The sequence below is a fragment of the Daphnia magna genome, linkage group LG3, assembly GCF_020631705.1.
Source record: "Daphnia magna isolate NIES linkage group LG3, ASM2063170v1.1, whole genome shotgun sequence".
NCBI lineage: Eukaryota > Metazoa > Arthropoda > Branchiopoda > Diplostraca > Daphniidae > Daphnia > Daphnia magna.
Genome location: NC_059184.1, coordinates 10134058 through 10154336, shown reverse-complemented (window position 1 = coordinate 10154336; position 20279 = coordinate 10134058). Strand labels below are relative to the sequence as shown.

Below are 20279 nucleotides of genomic sequence, written 5' to 3'. Positions count from 1 at the left end.
GAAATGCCTGATGACCGACCCTGTTCTGGCCTACCCGGATTTCACTAAAGAATTCCTAATTTACACTGATGCCAGCGATTACGGACTAGGAGCCGTTTTGTCCCAAATACACGACGGAAAAGACCAACCAATCGTCTAAGCCAGTAGACACCTAAATAAAGCAGAAACCAAGTACTCTACCATTGAGATGGAAGCCGCGGCCGTAATTTTCGGTATAAAACGTTTCCGCCATTACCTTCAGGACGAGCCATTCGTTATCATCAGTGACCATCGCCCGCTGCAGTGGCTGCAGACGTTCAAAGACGAAACGGGTAGATTAGGAAGATGATCAATATTGTTGGGTAACCTCAAATACTCGATAAAGTACCGGCCGGGTCGAGTCAATAAGAATGCAGATTTTCTATCCCGAATTCCGGTTAATTCAGTTTGAAGAAGAAGATGAAGCCATACTCCCTGTGTCCTCCCCCGACGATCGAATCTTCGGGCCTTCTTAAATCCCCTAGACCTCACCTCAGGACCCTTCGAGGTCTTAGGGCTAGACTTCTTAGAGCCAATTCAACCACAATCCCTGCAAGGGAACAATCACATCCTAGTAATTACTGATTACTTCACGAAATGGGTAGAAGTTATCCCTCTAGCAGACCAGACCGCCCTTTCAACGAGCAAGGCGCTTGTAGATAGAGTCATTTTGTATCATGGTCCCCCCAAGGGCCATTGTCACCGACCTTGGTTCGAATTTTACGTACGAGCTGTTCTTCTCACTTTGTAAGACACTTCAAATTAAACAGTTGAGGACCACTGCGTACCATCCACAGACTAATGGCTTAACCGAAAGATTCAACAAAACCGTAGTAGAAATGTTACGGAAATACATGGAACAGGGTTTCCCTAAATGGGAAGAAGTGCTAGGCCCAGTTGCTTTCGCCTACAGGAACTCTGTACACTCTTCCACCCTAGAAACCCCCTACTTCCTAAACCATGGCCGCGATCCAGTAAGGCCTATTGACCAATTTTTACAAAAGCCAGCAAACTTCATCATCCCATCCGACTACAAAAGCCAGCTAATGCAACGTCTTCACGAGGCCTTCGTATTGGTTAAAGCAAATTTTACTCAAGCCAGGGAACAGCCAAGGACCCAGTACGACAAGTGGGCTCGTGAGCAAGCATTCAACATCGGTGACAAGGTGTTAATCGACGTAAGAACGCCAATGGCAGGCACAAGCAAGAAACTCATCCCCCGTTTTATGGGGCCATACCACATCACAAAAATCAACAACAACCACACCGTGGAAATCCAAGAATGCACGGGAAAACAGACCCAGTTGGTGCACGTAAACAGGATCAAACCCCTGTATGAATCTATGATCTGGAAGGAAGAACCTTGCTCAGATTTCCAAGAGAGCCGTGATCCTCCCATACTACCGGAGCTCACAAACGAAATAAAAAGTACCACCCCCAACGGATGAAGAGTACGATCTGCAGGAAGAACAGAATCTGATAGACCTCGACGCCGGTCCAACCCCCTTACCAGAAGGAACGATAACTTCAAACCTCCACAAAGGACCAAACATCGACCTCTCTTTCACCCCGGAACGACTCTCTTTAACGGCTTTAGAGCCAGTAGCCCCACCAGTCCCCCCCGTAGCAACCCGCCCCGAGCGCCGCACTAGCCTACGGCCATGGAGCGCCCTTAGACCCACCAATGGTCGTGACACGTAGCGCATTCTCTCGTATAAATGTTAGATGTTTAAATATAATTTCAGTAGCAACCATATGAACAGTTCATCATGAGTAGTTAACCATGTGCCTTTTCACTACATACCGTTCCGTAGAATAAAATCCGTTACTTCCCTTTGTATCATTGCTATGCATTTCCTTGTTTTACTCGTTATTTCGTGCTATTCACCGTATCGTATCTTCGATTGCCTAGATTATTGTTCATGTCCCTCCTAGTCCTCTTGTTTTTTACCCCCTTGGCTGCATATAATGCCACCGTGTGTAACTGTGATGGTGCGGCAAACCTGGGATTCCTGGAGTTCACGGAGGAAGACTGCTCTTTCGAAGCCTCCCCCACTCCTTCGGTACCCATTACGTACGCTATCTACTCTACACTACCAGAAGTTAAACGTTTTGCTTGCCACACGTGTAGCATGTGGGTAGCCACCATCACAGTGTACAAGGACTTCATGCAATGGAATCAAGTGTCTTACGGCCGCAACCCCATCGAAGTGGATGCAGCAACGTGCCAAAGGATGAGACCCACACGACAATGTCGAGGAAAGACGATGGATATAACAGGTCCCAACTCGTTTGCCCTGGAACGCCCCCTCTTCGTGGAAACCAGTTGGCTTCGGACGGTGACAGAAAAGATGACCAACTGACGCCTCAAAGAAGTGACGTTCCAAAGCAAATTCCCGAGCTGTACCATCAGCTCCCCACTTGGCGACATCCCTGGAGCAGTAAATGGCTCTTTCAAACACACCCTCGTGACCCTCGTCTGGGACGATTCCTGGAAGGAAGCGAAGCAGTGTGAGTTAAGGGTTATCGAAAAGGGAATGGGGGTCAAGTACTCGACCGAAAACGACACTACCTTCCATATTCGGGACCCAATTAAGCAGCTGGATTTTATATATTCAATGATAAACAGTTCCGTCTGCGTAGGAGGAAATCTCACTGCCTACCATCCGGTTCTAGGAATGGACAGAGTCGTCATCGCGGTTCGGGAAGCCGCCAAGGAAACGAAACTCGTCGAGATGAGGCCCAAAAACGCGGACTTCGTAGCCAAGATGGCGCTGTCCGAAATGACACGGGCGGAGATCTAATACGCCAGTCATAAACAATACATCAGAGACTTCGCATTGGACATTTCAAACCACCTGGCCCGAGAAATTCGTAACCTGCAATACGAAAGCCGGAAAACCGCCTACCATGCCGCTACAACGACTGCACAATACGACGGATGGTTAGCCGCTAAGCATCTGGACTTTCCATTATGCACCAAGCTACTGGCGGTCGGGGCATCCGTGTCCGTTTTGCAGTGTTTTCCCAGCAACGTCATCTTCGAGACGGTTTTCACGCCATGTTGAGCCCAACCTTGGTGGGGCAACCAGACCATCAACGTGGAAGGTTGGGAGCTCACGAAGTACTCCGATTGCTACTGGCACGCAAACTTCGTCAACTTCAACGGCAAAGCCCACACCTTCAAGAACAACACCTGGATGCCAATCAACCCCAACCTAGAGATACCATGCCGCCGTTTCATCGACACTATGACCCTGGAGGTCGATAACTCGTTGGGCATGATACTGCAGTTGCACCCAACAATAACGTCGCATCCCCTAAGTGCTTCAACCATCATGGCCGACATCCTGGCGTACATACAGATGGGCTATGTCACAGAAATGTCGGGCGAACGACACGCCAACACAGTCCTCGTCCACCCCGGACAAGCACAAGACATCTCCTTCATAGCAAGGATCGGATACTGGCTTCGGAACTTCGGCATCATGTCGGGAGTAGGAGTGTCCATTGCTCTGGCTTTCCGATTCTGCGGACTTGTCTCGATGAGCAGACTGAGGTGGCGTTAACCAACTGCACGGGTTAAAGTACCGACAGCAACTCCCGCCAGTCCCACAGGGCGTCTAGGGTTAAACCAACAACCATACCTCATCCCACCCATTTCACATCCTCGTAGCCTAGCCTAACACAGAACCGCAGCAGCCCTCCTCTCACGTCCCTAGTATTAAAACCCCACGCGTTGATTTCCGACCTTAATTTTCCATGTATCATGCAATGTCGTAGATTTTATGTTAGTGTCCTTTAGAATAAACCCACCCAGAATCGTGCAGAGTAAACCATGTACCCCATAACACCCCACCAATCCTTCGATACCAAACCTTCCTAATCCGTACCACACTCTATCCCTAGGCTACAACCCTCCCCCCTTACATCCACGGATGATCAAGAAGACCAGAAAGGTGGACAAGCGGCCTCGGTCCCCGACCCGGACGAAGAAGACATCCTCTACTGCGCAGACTACTCGTCTGACATGGAGGAATTCCGATAAGTAGCGGCTTGCCCAGACGACTAAGAGAACATCCTGTTTTGCGCGGACAACCCCGACGACGACGAGGTTATGTACGACGCAGACATCTCAGATGACATCGACGACGTCTCCCTACTTTCGGTAGATGACCCCTGGGAAGAACACTCCTTTTCCTCAGGCACCTCCACCCTCCCCTTAGATCCGATCGCACTACTCGAAGACAGGCACTCACCATACTGTATGTCACCGGCCAGTGACGTCCAGGAAAGGGGCATAGACATTGCAGCGCTAAACGACAGCATTGCGAGGCTTCGTGGCGGAAAATGCAATGTCAGCTTCGTCAGCAGTCATATCTCCCTGGACTCCGACGAAGAGGACCTGGCAGCAGCGCGTTATGTCGAACGCACCTATCGGTTACCCCCACAAAAGGAGCCGGAGTACGGATGGGAGATCGGGGAGCTGGACGCGTCCGGGAATCATTCGTGGAGCCGCAAGGAGGAGCCCTGGCCGTGGTCATCCACCCCTTGTGACGAAGGAAGAACCGCCGAAGAATAACTGACCCCCTTACGACCCAACCGCCCTACGCAATGCTAAATGCGGGACGCAATCTTGTAGGAAGGGGAGCTATGTAAGAACTCCCGCTATCTCTCAACCTTGTTTCCCTTTTTTCACACCAGTTCACATTTCTTCATGAGCTGGTTGCTGATGTTTTCCCTTTTATTACCCCACGCCAACCTTAGCGTCCCCAAGCAAACTAGTGGTATAAAACCCAAAACACGATTTCTTTTCGTAAGTCTTCTCCTAGCTAGTGTGTGTATTAGTTCTCTTGTAGCTGTGTGACCAACTTGTTAGTGTTGGGACGGTATTAGTTCTCTTGTAGCTGTGTCACCGACTTGTGAGTGTTGGAGATGAGTTGAATAAACGGTTCACACCCTACCAACGCACGTCGTTTTCTTCATCCAACGTTACCATACCCTCCGTGAAGCCGTCTTCAAACCGAATCACCTGGCATCAGAATGGAGTCAACTCAAGCGTAAGTACCACTCCAACCTATCCTTCATTTCTTTCCTACAACCTGTTCACTTCACATCCGTGCAGCCGACGTGACTGGCTGACGGATCGTTGGTTACCACCCATTGCACAATTGTTTGTTTGTTGTCTTTAGCAGTTTAAATCCGTCAGGTTTAAGACTTGACCGATTAAATATTGCACCATCTAGCTTTGGCGAAAACAACTGGCCACACTACTAGTATCAAAAAGGCAGCACGTCTTCATCTATCCCAGAAAGGCTTTATCACTGGCAGCGCAAGCATGGACTACATAAGGAAAAGAAACATTTAGCATACAGTCAAGCCAAAATCCAGAACTTTATACCACCAGCCTCAAATGGACTCTCAACAACAGCTGTGCATAGGGCCGCAACTGTATGTACTAGCTGTTGTTTATTATGCACAATCCAATGTACAAGTATCAGAAGAAGCTTCCCCATCCCTTTCTCATTCCGTTTTGTCTTCCTTTTTCGTCTGCTCGCTCTGCTATATAAAGTAGTATCTTGCGTATGCTTTTCTTTCTGATTGTTATCACTAACAATACAAGAAGCGTAGTACAAGTGCACTTTCGTTTGTTCTAATTTATCAGGTTATGGGCCCAGATACAGGCAAGTCTGTTTAAGCTATTTTGTGTTTCATTACTGTACATAATTTTTTGGCGTGTGTCGTTTGTGGATTCTTGGAAACTTCCCACTCACGTGGGCACAGAGTCACGACCACGAACATTTTTGTGTCCTCAGTATCAATTAGCACATGTTAAGTTTTGTGACAAGCCTGCCCTGATAGTGCATTGTAATGTCTAGCCACGTAATAATTTTGTCCTCAAAGGATGTCAGTCATGTTGCCAAGTTCGATGGCACAAATTTTCCTTTCTGGAAGTTTCAAATTTGTCTCGTGCTTGAACAGTACGGCCTTTTGCCCATGGTATTTGGAGACGAGATCAAACCCGCCCCACTCATAGTAACTGATGCAAATGGTGTGTCGACGAACAATAATGAAGAAATTAAAGCATGGTGTCAAAAGGACAATGCTGCCAGAAATGGTATCGTGGCTTCCCTGGAGTTGGACCGACAAAGGTCGTTGATTAATTGCAAAACTGCAAATGAAATGTGGAAAAGACTATCCAGTCAATACGAGCAAGCTGCCCAAGAAAACCAGCATTCACTCATTCAGCGATTCTACGAGTACCAGTATGATAAAGACAAGAGTGTAATGGATCATGTTACTGCTGTTGAAACTTTCGCAAGACAGCTGTCAGATATTGGTTCGCCTCTGACTGAACCTCAAATAATAACGAAAATCCTTTGTACACTTCCTCCTAGTTTTCGAACAGTTATCTCAGCATGGGAAAATCTGGAAGACAAGATGAAGACCATGGATCGATTGACAAACCGGCTCATAAAGGAAGAAGAGGTGAACAAGAGGTTTGGAGGAGAAGTAGCTAAGGCTGACACTGCATTCTTTGCAAAGCAAGGTGGATCATCAGTAAATCAAGCAAGTAAAACAAAAAGGAACCTCACATGCACATATTGCGGACGCAAAGGTCATACCGAAGAGAGATGTTGGGACAAAGCGAAGGACCAAGAGAAACAAGTAAACGGGACTCAAGCCAAATTTGCCCGTGGAAGACCAGTTCAAGAAAGAAGCCCAGTGCAAGAATCTTGGTCGAGTGACTACGCTTTTCGCTCCGTCTCGCTCCTCTCTCGCAAGGCTAGCCAGTCAGATGGGTGTTGGTACGCCGATTCTGGAGCATCCCAGCATATGACGGACCAGAAATGGGCTTTCCTGCAATTTCAACACATCAAACCTGGGACGTGGCCGGTAACAGGAATCGGAAAGGATCGGCAACCATTACAAGTACATGGTTTCGGCACAGTTCCAGTCATTGGTGAGGTAGAAGGAAAGCAGCTAAATGGAGTCCTGCAAGAAGTACTGTACGTCCCAAACCTTGGGGTAAACCTTTTCAGCATCAGATCGGCCACCAGAAACGGCTATAGTGTCACTTTCTCTGGAGGAAATGTGAAGATCTTCAAAGGCGACAAGGTGCTGGCCGTCGGTTCAGCTGAAACCAATAATCTGTATTTGCTTGATGTGTTCACTTGTCATAGCAAATTTAGCAGCTGTCTTACACCAAAAGCAACTGGAAAGCCACTGGAATCTATCGCAGCTCTTGCAAAATCAAAACCGAATTCCATTCAAGTATGGCATCGTCGTCTTGGCCATGTCTGTGAGGCAACGATCAAGAAAATGGCAGCCAATGTGATGGTTGGTGGTCTGGAAATCAGCAAAGGAGAACTACTGGACACCTTTTGTGAAGGCTGTGTACTTGGTAAACAGCATCGTTTATCTTTCCCGACATCCGGCCGAACACGAGCGAAGAAAGTTGGTGAGTTAATCCATTCGGACGTTTGCGGACCAGTTTCTATCCTGTCTCCTGGTGGCGCCAACTACTTTGTCACTTTCAAAGATGATTTTAGTGGCTACTGCGTCATCAACTTCATCCAGAAGAAATCAGAAGTTTTTCTCCTGTTCCAGCAATTTGTCAAACGCGTAGAGACCGAAATTGGCAATCCAGTAGTTACACTGAGATCTGACAATGGAGGCGAGTATGTTGGAAACGATTTTTAAAAGTGGATGCTGGACCATGTAATTCGTCACGAGACATCAGCTCCTTACACCCCCGAGCAGAATGGTGTGGCAGAGAGGGTGAACCGGACCATTTTGAAGTCGGCATGCAGCATGTTACATTCCTCATCACTTTCCTTGGAGCTGTGGGCGGAGGCCTGCAATTGTGCAGTCTACATATTAAATCGTGTCGCAACCAAAGCTGTCAAGGAAAAGACGCCATATGAAGTGTGGAGAGGGATGAAGCCGAACGTCTCACATCTCCGAGAATTCGGATCTACAGTCTATGCCCACATCAGGAAGGAGAAAAGAGGCAAGTTCGACGCCAAGTCAATTAAATGCAATCATGTGGGTTACTGTGAGACCCAGAAAGCATTTAGAGTCTGGGATGCCGTTGGAAGAAAGGTGCTCATCACGAGAGATGTAATTTTCCAAGAAATAGCCGACGAGCGAATTCTCTCTGGAAAACAACCAGTCATCACCGATCTTGTGCCGGATGCTTTTGAAAGATACCCTGATCCGGTCGCTGTAATTCCTTTTGCAGCCGACGGTCCAGCTGTCGTAGTTCCTGTTGTTGCTGACGATCCGGCTGCTGTCATTCCAGATGTAGCTGTTGCAGCCGATGATCTAGCTGCTGTAACTCCTGTGGTGGCTGACGATCCAGCCCCTGTCGTAGCTGACGATCCAGCCGCTGCCGTCCCTGTGGTAGCTGACGATCCAGCTGTTGTGATTCCTGTTGCAGCAAATGATCCGGTTGCTGTCGCTCCGTTTGTGACCAGAAATACAGTTGTTGATGACCCTTCTGAGCCACCTATAATAGCTGGTCCGAGAAAGAGAAAGGCGCCAGTCAGATGGATCGACGAGTCGACGACCCAAAAGTATGCGGGCCTGGCGGCAGTGGGTGACATTGAAGAGCCAGCAAGTTTCAAAGAGGCGACAACGAGTCCTCAAGCAAGTTTTTGGATGGAAGCTATGGAGGAGGAAATGGAGTCTCTCAACAAGAATGAAACTTGGAAGCTAACTACTCTTCCCTTCGGTCGTCAACCCATTCAAAACCGATGGGTATACAAGTTAAAGCTGGATGGAGATGGTAATGTCCGGCGGTACAAGGCAAGGCTGGTGGCAAAAGGTTTCTCCCAACGCCCAGGCATCGATTTCGAAGAGACATTTTCGCCTGTTGTTAAACATGACTCTTTACGTGTCGTTCTTGCCCTAACTGCCGAGCTGGATCTTAAAATGTTGCAGTTGGACGTTAAGACTGCCTTTCTCAATGGGGATTTACACGAAGATCTGTATATGGTGCAACCCATGGGCTTCATCCAACCGGGCAGAGAAGACGCTGTATGCAAGTTGAACCGAAGTCTGTACGGGCTCAAGCAGGCGTCAAGAGCATGGAACACGAAGTTTCACAATGCCCTCGCTGGTTTTGGCTTTGTGAGAAGTAGTGCTGATCAGTGTTTCTATGTCCTACAAGAGAAAGGGTGTTTAACTATCATTGCCATTTGGGTGGATGATGGTCTAATCTGTAGCAGTAGTGGCGAGAAGCTAGAAAGTGTCGTCGACTATCTGGCCCAAAATTTCGAGATGACCTGCGGTCCACCCGATTGTTTTGTGGGAATTCAACTGTCAAGAGATCGAGCAAAAAAGACTGTGCATCTACACCAAGAAAACTATATCAAACAATTGCTGAAGAAGTTTAATCTAGTTGAGTGTTGCCCTCGTAGTGTTCCGGCAGATCCTTTCACGCGTCTGTCTAAAGATCTTGGATGTGATTCTACAAGTGCGATCGAGCTGGCAAGTGTCTATCGTGAAGCCGTTGGCTCCCTCAACTACTTGGTTACTTGCACGAGATCGGATATTGCGTATGCTGTCAACCAAGTGTCGCAGTTTTCGAATAGTGCAACTGGAGCTCATTGGGAAGCAGTGAAAAGAATCCTTTCGTATTTGAAAGGTACTCCAAGTCATGGGATTGTCTTTGGCGGAACAGGAGACACCACTACTCTCCGAGCCTACTCAGACGCCGACTTTGCCTCGAATCTAGATGACCGCCGCTCAACAACTGGAGTCATTCTCATTTTAAACGGAGGACCTGTTGTGTGGAAGAGTCAACGGCAAAACTGCGTCTCTCTCTCCACCACCGAGTCTGAGTACGTTGCAGCGTCAGCAAGCGGTAAAGAAGTAGTCTGGATGAGGAGACTACTACAGGACCTCGGACGCAGACAAGACCAACCCACGGAACTTTTTATCGATAATCAAAGTGCAATCAAGCTCGTGAGAAATCCCGAGTTCCATCAGCGCACCAAACATATTGACGTTAAGTACCACTTCATCCGCGATCTCCAGGAAAACCAAATAATCAACGCGACGTACATCAACACTGAAAATCAGCTAGCCGATCTCCTCACCAAAGGATTGGATGGGTCACGCTTCCGGAAGCTGAGACAAGAAATTGGTATATACACTGTTACATCGGTTTGAGTGGGTGTGTTGTTTATTATGCGCAATCCAATGTACCAGTATCAGAAGAAGCTTCCCCATCCCTTTCTCATTCCGTTTTGTCCTCCTTTTTCGTCTGCTCGCTCTGCTATATAAAGTAGTATCTTGCGTATGCTTTTCTCTCTGACTGTTATCACTAACAATACAAGAAGCGTAGTACAAGTGCACTTTCGTTTGTTCTAATTTATCACTAGCAAGGCCAGATAGTCTCACATGGTTACCCCATCAGTACGCAGGATCAATCCACAACGAACCCGGAATCAACGAAATATCAGGCTGAACACCAACAAATCAAGAAGAGGGCCAATCTGAATCAAATTCCAAGAAAGATCGTCACTGGTACGTTGGCTTGCATCTGGAGCAAACCTTCAAAACTGGAGCCTAGATCACCGATTAAATAACACCGACACAACAGAAAACAACACCATCATCACAACAAACAACCCAATCAAGATCGCCTGCAACGAGAGAAAGTAAATATTTACCTGTTTACCATTCTCCTACAGTGCTGGTCCAGTTATAGAACCGGCCTGTGCGCGGTTCTATAACTGAATGGTTCTATAACCAAGCACCCGATCTTAGTGCCACCTATCGTCGGTTCTTTCATCCCTCAAACTTTGACGGTCTTAGGATGTAAGGGCACCTAGCAGAGTGGTAATGCTGTTCGCTATGGATCTCGAGTGCCGTGTTCGAATCGCTGCTATGACTAACTTAAAAAGGTTTATAATATATGTGTAATAAAGTCTATGGCTATGAATGGTGAGATACTAGTGTATCTTCATTGGTGGGGAACCATCCACAGATGAAGTGGTTTGATGAACTAGAAGAACTGTTGTCATACCAGAAGGAAAAAGAAATTAGAGTTGGTAGAAGGACTGGAATGAAACAAGGTGCTAGAAGATAAGAATGAATAAAGGAAGCTATTGTATTCTATTGTATTTGGTATGAATAACTTTACCGTCTATTATTATTGTATTTGGTATGAATAACTTTAACGCTTATTATTATTAGTTGGGTCATTGAACCGATATACAACATTGCCTAAAAAGATAAACCCATTACAGTAATATTTTTTTGCATGTTTTAAAAGGCAAAACCCATTCATTCCCGCCATAGAAAATCGATATAGTTTATAATACGGCCAACGGTGGCGCTGAAACACGGCAAAGAAAAATCGGTTCGATAACCGAGCCGGTTCCATAGCTAGGCGGTTCTATAACTGGACCGGCACTGTACCTTAATCCATGTGATCCTCCCGTAACACAAATAACACCACCCGGACGCCTTCAACAAAGCAAGAGACTGCCGCACCAGTACACCAACGCTACTGCCAGAGCACCTTCTAGCTTCAACGCACATCCATCAGCTTCAGCCCCCGGTACAAACCATGACCGCCAGATGACCGAGAGGCAACCATCGCTGTACCAAAATTAAAACTACCCTCCTTCAGGCCTTCCACCCTATGCCTCACTTAATTGCAAAAGTCTTAATTAAATATGAACCGTCTGCGTACGCTGGTGTGGAAGGGCTTCTCTGCGTATAAGCCCAGTGCTGCAACAAGCAGCACAGCCCCCATCCCCTAATACAATACAATAATCATTGCACGGTTCTGTAATTATCTTATTGGTAACTTTATTTAAAACCCTACAAGCATACTCGAAAGGTATTGTACATTCATGTATTGTGATAAGGTATTTCCAGCAAAGCAAGTTATACATTTATAATATATTGTTAGTACAATACAATATGTTTGAAACATCACGGTCTCTGTTTAACCATGTTAATTATTTCATATCACCATTTAACAGGTTATGGGCCCAGATAACGATTGGTAAATTTAATAAGATGGCAAATTCAATTGCAAAAGAAGTTAGCCATATTCCAAAATTTAACGGTTCCAACTTTGCATCATGGAGATTTGGACTAGACATGCTTCTCGAGCAACACAAGTTGCAAGGAATTGTATACGGAACTGATTCTATTCCCGTTGGGGTAAATACTACATCTAACTTTGTCAAAGCACAGAGTGAATTAATGCTAAGATTTCAAAGACACAAAAACTTGTAAATAACTGTTCGGGCTAAGGTCCATGCAAGTCTGAACCAATTGCAAAGTATGTCTTATTATTTCTCTTCAAGCATAAGCCTATTCGAGTTATTCCAAATACTCAGTTATTCCTTACGGGTTTAGGCCCATGCGAGTCATTGAGATGCTTAAGTTTTTGTTTACTTTCGGGAAAAAGCATATGCGAGTTATTCAAATACTCAGTTAAACCCTTAAGGGTTTAGGCCCATGCGAGTCACAACAATGACTTAGTTGATTTCTTTCTTGTTCAAGCCTATATATATAATATAACTATAAAAAATAGCCTATAATATATATATTTGCAGTTTTTGTAGCTCATTGGTAGAACACCGGCCAAGTATGTCGAAGGTCTGAGGAACAATTCCTACATGAGAATATTTGAAACTTATGTTCGGGTGTTTTCTGTGTAAAGATAGCTCCTTCAAAATTGATGAAGTTTACATACGCAATGACCAAAGCAAAATTTGCTATGGTATTGTATTATGTCAATGTGCATAATTGCAACCACCACATATATTGCTAGAGTGTAAACGGGACACAAGAGAAAGTTAATAGTAAATTCTACAATTATAAAGGAACTATAAACAACACATTACCTTATGCCTATATTTAGATTATGATGAATGATGTTATTACAAATCAAGCAGGCAGAGACACCTGGAAAGAAAGAGATTGTTTGGCGTGAAACTTTTTATACTCCACACTAATAGGAGTAATCCAAGAAACTCTTGAAACATGCATGACTGCGGCTGACATGTGGACTCGGTTGACAATCCAACAACTCCAAAGTGCTTCGCAAAATCAACAATATGTCCAGACATGATTTTTCAACTACCAGTTTATTCCAGGGAATGACATGGTGAGTCATATTCAAGGAATAGAAAAACTGTCCACCCAACTAAGAAATCTGGGAATCCCTGCCACAACGTCAAATAATGACGAAAATCCTTGGGACACTACCACCAAGTTTTCGCCACTTCTCTTCAGTGTGGGAGAGTGTACCGAAGGCGGAAAGAACGATTAGCCATCTGACGTCCCGACTACTCATTGAAGAAGAATCAAATAGGAGATACGGAATAGGTGAAGCTGACTTCAGGATTTCCGCATTGTCAACCCATCATGCTACTTATGGTCAACGCTTTCAAGGTAAAGTAGGAAGACCAACCAGAGTGTTTCGAGGAAGCCAACATGGGGAATACCGAGGTAGACGCAGTAGTTATGAAAGCCATTATGAAGATTCGAACAAACGACAAAAAGTTCATTGCGATTACTGCTCTCGCGACCACCATGTCCAAGACAATTGCCACGTTTGTCAGAGACACCCTAGTAAAGCTTTTTGGGTTCAAAGTGGTGTGGTGTGATGCACTCACTGCATTATTCCCATTAAAAAACATGTTTCGTTATTTGCCAAGAAACTGCGTGTCATACACCCCTTTCATATTGGTCTGAACCTGGACATTTCCTAGGTAAAACTGTCCACTAAATTCCCAACTGAAATGATTGAAATAAATAGTTGACAAATTTTCAGAACCGTTGTTGTCAGTGTTTTATTCCGGTGATACACACCGAACACAGAACAGTCTTCTTATGAATATTCTAGGTGTACGCAACTAGTATTGCACGAAAATAAACCTGCATATCAGAACGACTAAATCCGGAAATAGTGTTGCTGTTTCCCACTAAGTTTTTCTGCGTTCTAATCTGGGTACTCACACTATATATGAAACAAAAATAGAAGAGAAATAAGCGGTTTGTTATACGCAGCTGAGCCGGGTTTTAAGTACGACACTTGTTGTATTTCAATGAAAAAGATTTTCAAAAAAGTTGTCGACAATGCCATCTATAGTTAAACCTGCTAAGGGGTAATATTGGTATATCACCTTTTTTGGTAAGCGCGCGTTAAATTGAACCAGAAATGCATTTGTTTATTATTAACAAGTAAACAAACAAGATTCTTACGTGCGCCATTATATATAAATGAAAAAACATACAAATTATTATATTTGAATTTTATATTGAAATACAGACAAGGTAAAATATAAATGGAATCAGGATAATAGAGTTAAAGTCTAATGGTTAGTGATCAAATAGTATGGCGGATTGGTGTTACGAACCATTTTATGTTGGATACATTAGTTAACATTATATCTGGCAATTTAGAATAATCAACCAACTTGTAAGGAACTGCGTACATTTTACATTTTACATTATTTAAATTCTATTCACCGATGAGGTCATCAAGTTTTGAAACTAAAAATGTGCCTTAGTCCGATGACAAATAAGGCTGAACGCAAGCAGATTCTCTCACTTTAAAAAGGGAACCAATAATCAGAAACACCTTACTCTTTGGTGGGGACTCGATAAGATCTTTGCACACTACAATATTGCCATTTTTTAGTAAACATATATTATTTGGATATTTGTTAGTTAGCACGAAATCAGGAAAAACCATTTTTCTGGTACCTTTCCATTCTGTAAATGTAACGACAATCTTTTTTCCGCTTTTATTAGCTTCCAGCTTCTTTAATTCAATGTGAAACTGCTTTGAAGAATTAATTATCATACCATCCGCTGAAGTTGGCAATACGTACTTAGACCTTTCAACTAACCTATTCCTAATTTGTTCTAGTGGCAAGTTCCCGGATAAAAGGATGTTCCTAAAAAACCTATAAAAATTTTCAAAAACGAATTCACTAAGTGCTTCAACCCCACAATCAAATTTTACTGCGTCTTCAGGTAAATGAGAGGATGCGTGAGTGGTTGGCCTGATAGGGTACCCAAAATCAATTAATTGTTGAACGTACAACTTCAAAACGCGGGACGCTTCTTTAATTTTTGCCGACGATATGGGAGAAGAGTCAAAGCCGCCAATAAGAAGCATTGCATACTGTAGAAGAAGAAGATTTTCCAATTTGTCGGCTTGTAAAATGCCACTAAAGACGGGTATCAAAATATACATCAACATATCTCGTATCTCATGATGCTTGTATTTCTTAACGCATTGACTTAGACTTCGAACATGCCTATCGAATTCAAAAGGCTTGCACAGTTTCAATAGTGCTAATCTCTGATCCACCTTAGCTAACTGTGATGAGCTTAATTTTCCTTCACTTTTTTTGCCGGCGATACCTTTCAGTTTCCCTCCTACGCACCCAGCATAAAACGTATGCATGGGTTCCAAAACAAAACCGCTGACCATGGGGAAATTCAACTTATGGAGCGGGCTGAGATCGTGGAGACTGTTGATGTGTTCATCAAGGCAGTTGTCGTACTGGCAATATGTCAGGAAATCCTCGTCTGTTCGAGGGGGTGCGTTTAATTCGAGAAATTGAATAGTTTTTTTTGGTTTCTTTTTCTTACTTCTACTAGAGTTAATGTCACACGAAACACCCTTTTGCACACATCTCTCACAGCTCCAGTATCCTGAATGGCCTTTTATCCTTTTTAAATAAGAGCGCATGGGCCTATCAGCAATTACACATCGAAGCGACACTGTGAATTGACGAGCCCTGGTGATGAATTCATCGTGATTGTTTAGATCGAGTCTGATTAACTCTTCTAAAACAGGAGATAAGAACTCGTTGATGTCTGGTTTTCCTTTAGAGTGCCCTACACCGACAATTATAGGAGATCTCATTTGTAGCACAATTGGTTTGTGTGATGACCGATCGGAAGACTCACTCACTGAATGAACCACAATGCAAATTGGAATGCATTCTGCTTTCTCGGAGTTGTTGAAAAGTTGTACACCATCTGCAGTTATGTCTGCTTCAAAATGAGGAATATTCATGGAAGACTGCTGAGTATCAGGTACTGCTCCTTCGCCTCTCAGAATTCTCCTAGCTTCTTCCATTACTGCTTCTCCATCAAGTTGTTCAACCTTGAATGTGAAGTAAAAATTATAACCTAAGTTATCTCAATGTGAATATAAAATTTAATCACATTTTACAATAATTTCCGAGATAAAATACACTACCTTTTTTCTAATACAATTTGGTATGCATTCCGGATTAGTTTTGAATATGGTTGCGTACTGCAATAAGTCGGAATTGTGGAAGTATGATCCTGGTGAGATTCCAGAAAGTGCATTTTCTAGACCGAAATGACAGTATCTTCCATTGCCATTAATGTTTAAATCAATAACTGGAGGTAGTGGATATTTCTTGCTAAAGAATCCAATAGTTCGCTCTGTAGCAAAACTGAATTAAAATTTGCATGAACCAAAACATACCTTGTAGTATTTTCACTTGTTGCAAATGGCTGAGGCATATCGCGCCCGTCAATAAACATAAGTTGATTACCAGAAGCTGGAAGTGTGTCAAAATCTATGAGGGTTTTGTGTTCTTTTAGCAACTGAAGCAGGTACGTAAGGTGGCTTTTCTTTTGATTAGTGCTAGCGGCCCAATGTTGGAGAATGCGAGTGAAAGATAATATGTTGCTACTCAGTGAAGAACTGTCTGTCACATCTAAAACAGTCGTCCCTTGAAATCCATCATAATCTGCATCATTCAATTGTTGGTTGCCATCTGACATTATGACATCTAAAAAAAACAATAGGAGTTTGGGCTATAGAAATAAGGAATAGGATTGCATATTGCCACTTCTATCGTCTTCTTCGACAACTGAACTTCATAAATAATAGCAAAGAAACATGATTACCTGACGTTAAGAAATTCACACTTTTTTCGGCTTGATGCACATGTAAAGATGTTTTAACTATGCAATATTCTGGTTCGGGATTTGTTCTCATGTCAGAGTTATTCTCTATCACATCTTTCAGCATATCAACTTCCTAAATAAATCATTCATTCAGGTAAAATTGTTAACATAGAGTTAATAGCAACAGAAATTTAAATAAATACCAAATGGTCGAATGAAGGTTGTTTACTAATTTCTTTATTCGCTGTCGAGATTTCCATAGCAGGAGTAAATGATTGCTTTAATGCATACAGTTCAGGCAATGTTGAGGACAATTCTTTCAAATGCGTCATAAAACTTTCTGAAACTCCGTTAGACATCGACTGATGTAGTTCTTTAACAGCAATTCTTTTCATTTTTTGCCTATATTCTGGTGTCAGACAATTGACTTTCACCTTTCTCTTTCGTTTAAGTTTACCACAGACCAGGGAGCTGCGGTAAAATGAGAGAAATTCGAATAGGTACGAATAGGGTTTGCGACTGTCAGTTTATTTGTTTTAAATAAAAACATAAACCAAAACAACTAGAAGTCTAGAATTCTTCGAAATCACATTTGAATTCAGGTTTGATTGCTGTATATGATCTGTGGAATGCACATAAATCAGCCATTAATACTATTACGCCATCTGTTCCTTTAGTCAACTTATAGTTAACAGTGTTTGGATCGGTTTTGACAGGAATAGGCAGAGAGATCTCCATAGAGCCCTGAGGTTTTCTATCTATGTGTTGTCTATTGTTCTCTAGTTCCAATTTAAGGGCTATGATCTTGGGGTGTTCGACTTTCATAGTTTTTTTTAAATGGCAGATGCAAATAAACCTTCAATGTCGAACATAACTTGAGGCCAGGTGTACGTAATGGTAGCAAACGTCATTGCGGGCCCAGTGCCATCAAGAGTGAAGCGGATATCAGTGACACCACTAGGAAGCGTAACACAGATAGAGACTATCTCGGCTAATGAGTGATCCTTATAAACTGCAATCAGGACCGGCTGGTTCTTGTGAATTATCCTGCTATCCAAATCTTCTATTTCCTCGTTTAAGTCAGACTCTTGATCGTCACGGAGGCGTTTGCGAGAAACGACAAGAGAGCTGGTACTACTAGAGTTGGCCGAGTCCTCCAAACAACACAGGGCAGACGATGAGCTTTTTTCGGAATTTTTTTCTATAAAAAATATCTGAAAATATAATAATTGCTAAACAAATCGAGAATAATAAAATGTGGTATACATTCGAGGCCATGCAATTGCCTAAGCTGCCTGAAGTTGTTGTAAAAGACCGGCATGGTAAACTTGGCAAATTCTGGGTGAAACGAGAATGCAGCTTTTGCAGTGGTTGCTGGATCAATTTTTCCGTCTGCGAACATTTGAGTAAGAATAGTGTGGGCTTTACACGGAGGATTGTGTTTCCACTGCGGCATTTTTTGCTCATTTTAAGCTTGAAATTAGCTATTAAAGAAATAAACACTGAGTATGGCAAAAGACGTGACTTTCTTAAGCAAAAATTATTGTCTGCTTTGTTGTGACAAGGTTGAACGATTTCTATTATTGGAAAATTTGCAAAATGTTTTAAAACGGTTAAATTAATTAACAATAGTTGTCGAAAAGTTGTTTTATGCAACATGTAATTGCCTTGACGATTTTTGCCTTAAATTAAGCGTTCATATGGAATAACTTTTTAAAAAAGTAACTTATGCGGAACATTTAAAAAGTTTAAAAGATTTAAAAAGTCGAGATTTTCGGGATCTTTAAGACGCTAATTTGTCTTCAATATTATTTAAATAATGGAAATTTCTTTTTAAAGCTGTTGTAGACATGAATCTGCGGCTATGTGCAGTTAAAAAACTAATAAACCTGCCTTGCGGTGAAAAAATTAGTGGATTGAATGTAAAAAAATTTGAGCTTTTCTTCAAATATTTGAACATTCAATCCACTAATTTTTTCACCACAAGGAAGGTTTATTAGTTTTTTCACTGCACATAGCCGCAGATTTATGTCTACAACAGCTTTAAAAAAAATTTCCATTATTTAAACAATATTGAAGACAAACTAGCATCTTAAAGATCCTTAAAATCTCGACTTTTTAAATCTTTTAAACTTTTGAAATGTTCCGCATAAGTTACTTTTTAAAAGTTATTCCATATGAACGCTTAATTTAAGGCAAAACTCGTCAAGGCAATTTAATCATTCCTAAAAGAATTTCTTGACACCTGTTTTTAAATATTTTACAAATTCTCTAATTACACAAACAGTTCAACCCTGTCAAGCAGACGAAAATCTATTGGACTTAGTGATTTACTGGGTTTTTGGTCTTGTTTTTTTTAATACTTTTACATACTTAAAAAAAATGGCATCAGCTGAAACTTTCTGGCGGCTTGGCCATAATATTACTAAACATGACGTTGACGGTAGTATTGCTTTAGGCTATTGGAAATTCAGATCCTTTTTTGGGACTTCCCCGAGTGTGTGTGCTGCTGCTTATGACAATTTATCTCATGTCCGTCCCATTAAATCGCGCCCAGAGCACCTTTTATGGACATTATTGCATTTGAAGCATTATGCTACTGAACACATAAGTTCTGCTCTAGTTGGAGTGTCAGAAAAAACATTTCGGAAGTGGTGCCATATTTTCATTCGCCTTCTCGCAAAAATGCCAGTGGTAGGAGACAACATTAATTTCTTTGGGGTTTATATATAATGCTAATTTGTTTTCATTCATAGATTGAATGGGAGAATCGTTTCCATAGAGCCCTTAGAGGCTCCAACATTCTGGTATCTATTGATGGAGTAGATTTCAGAATCATGGAGCCATCGCCATTCAACCCCAAATGGTACTCCCATAAATTTCATGGTCCCGGTCTTAGATACGAACTAGCCATTTGTATCCGAACCGGAGACATTGTTTGGGCTTACGGCGGACTTCCCTGTGGCGAATGGTCAGATCTTAGGCTAGCCCGAGATGTATTTATTTTTGGTCTTAGAGAAGGAGAGAAAGCCATTGCCGATCGCGGTTACAACGACCCAAATTTTTTTGATTTCCCTAACGGAAACAATGATGGGAAGAAAAAACAGGTTTTAGCAAGGCACGAAACCTTGAACCGACAATTAAAGCAATTTGACTGCTTACAACAAAGATTCCGCCATGATCTGTATTTGCATCCCCTTTATTTCCATTCTGTAGTAAATCTAACGCAAATGATGATTGATCATGGTGAAACATTGTACTCAGTTGACTTTTAAATTTTGATAAGCAAAATAAATCTCAATCTCATTTTGATAAAAATG

The 20279-nt window shown here is 42.8% G+C and overlaps 1 protein-coding gene and 3 pseudogenes across 1 annotated transcript; 2 read left to right on the top strand and 2 right to left on the bottom strand.

Annotated features, from left to right (window-relative positions):
• The first annotated feature begins 857 nt into the window (after nucleotides 1–857).
• Nucleotides 858–3587, top strand: LOC116919316 (annotated as a pseudogene).
• Nucleotides 3588–14297: 10710 nt separating this feature from the next.
• LOC123466295 lies at nucleotides 14298–17369 on the bottom strand (annotated as a pseudogene).
• Nucleotides 17370–17472: 103 nt separating this feature from the next.
• On the bottom strand, nucleotides 17473–18484 carry LOC123470323 (annotated as a pseudogene).
• Nucleotides 18485–19284: 800 nt separating this feature from the next.
• Nucleotides 19285–20270, top strand: LOC123470374. The gene is made up of 2 exons (XM_045170612.1): nucleotides 19285–19653; nucleotides 19716–20270. Exons 1-2 carry the CDS (start codon nucleotides 19342–19344, stop codon nucleotides 20232–20234), a joined length of 831 nt encoding a protein of 276 aa, XP_045026547.1. The 5' UTR covers nucleotides 19285–19341; the 3' UTR covers nucleotides 20235–20270.
• Nucleotides 20271–20279: the final 9 nt, after the last annotated feature.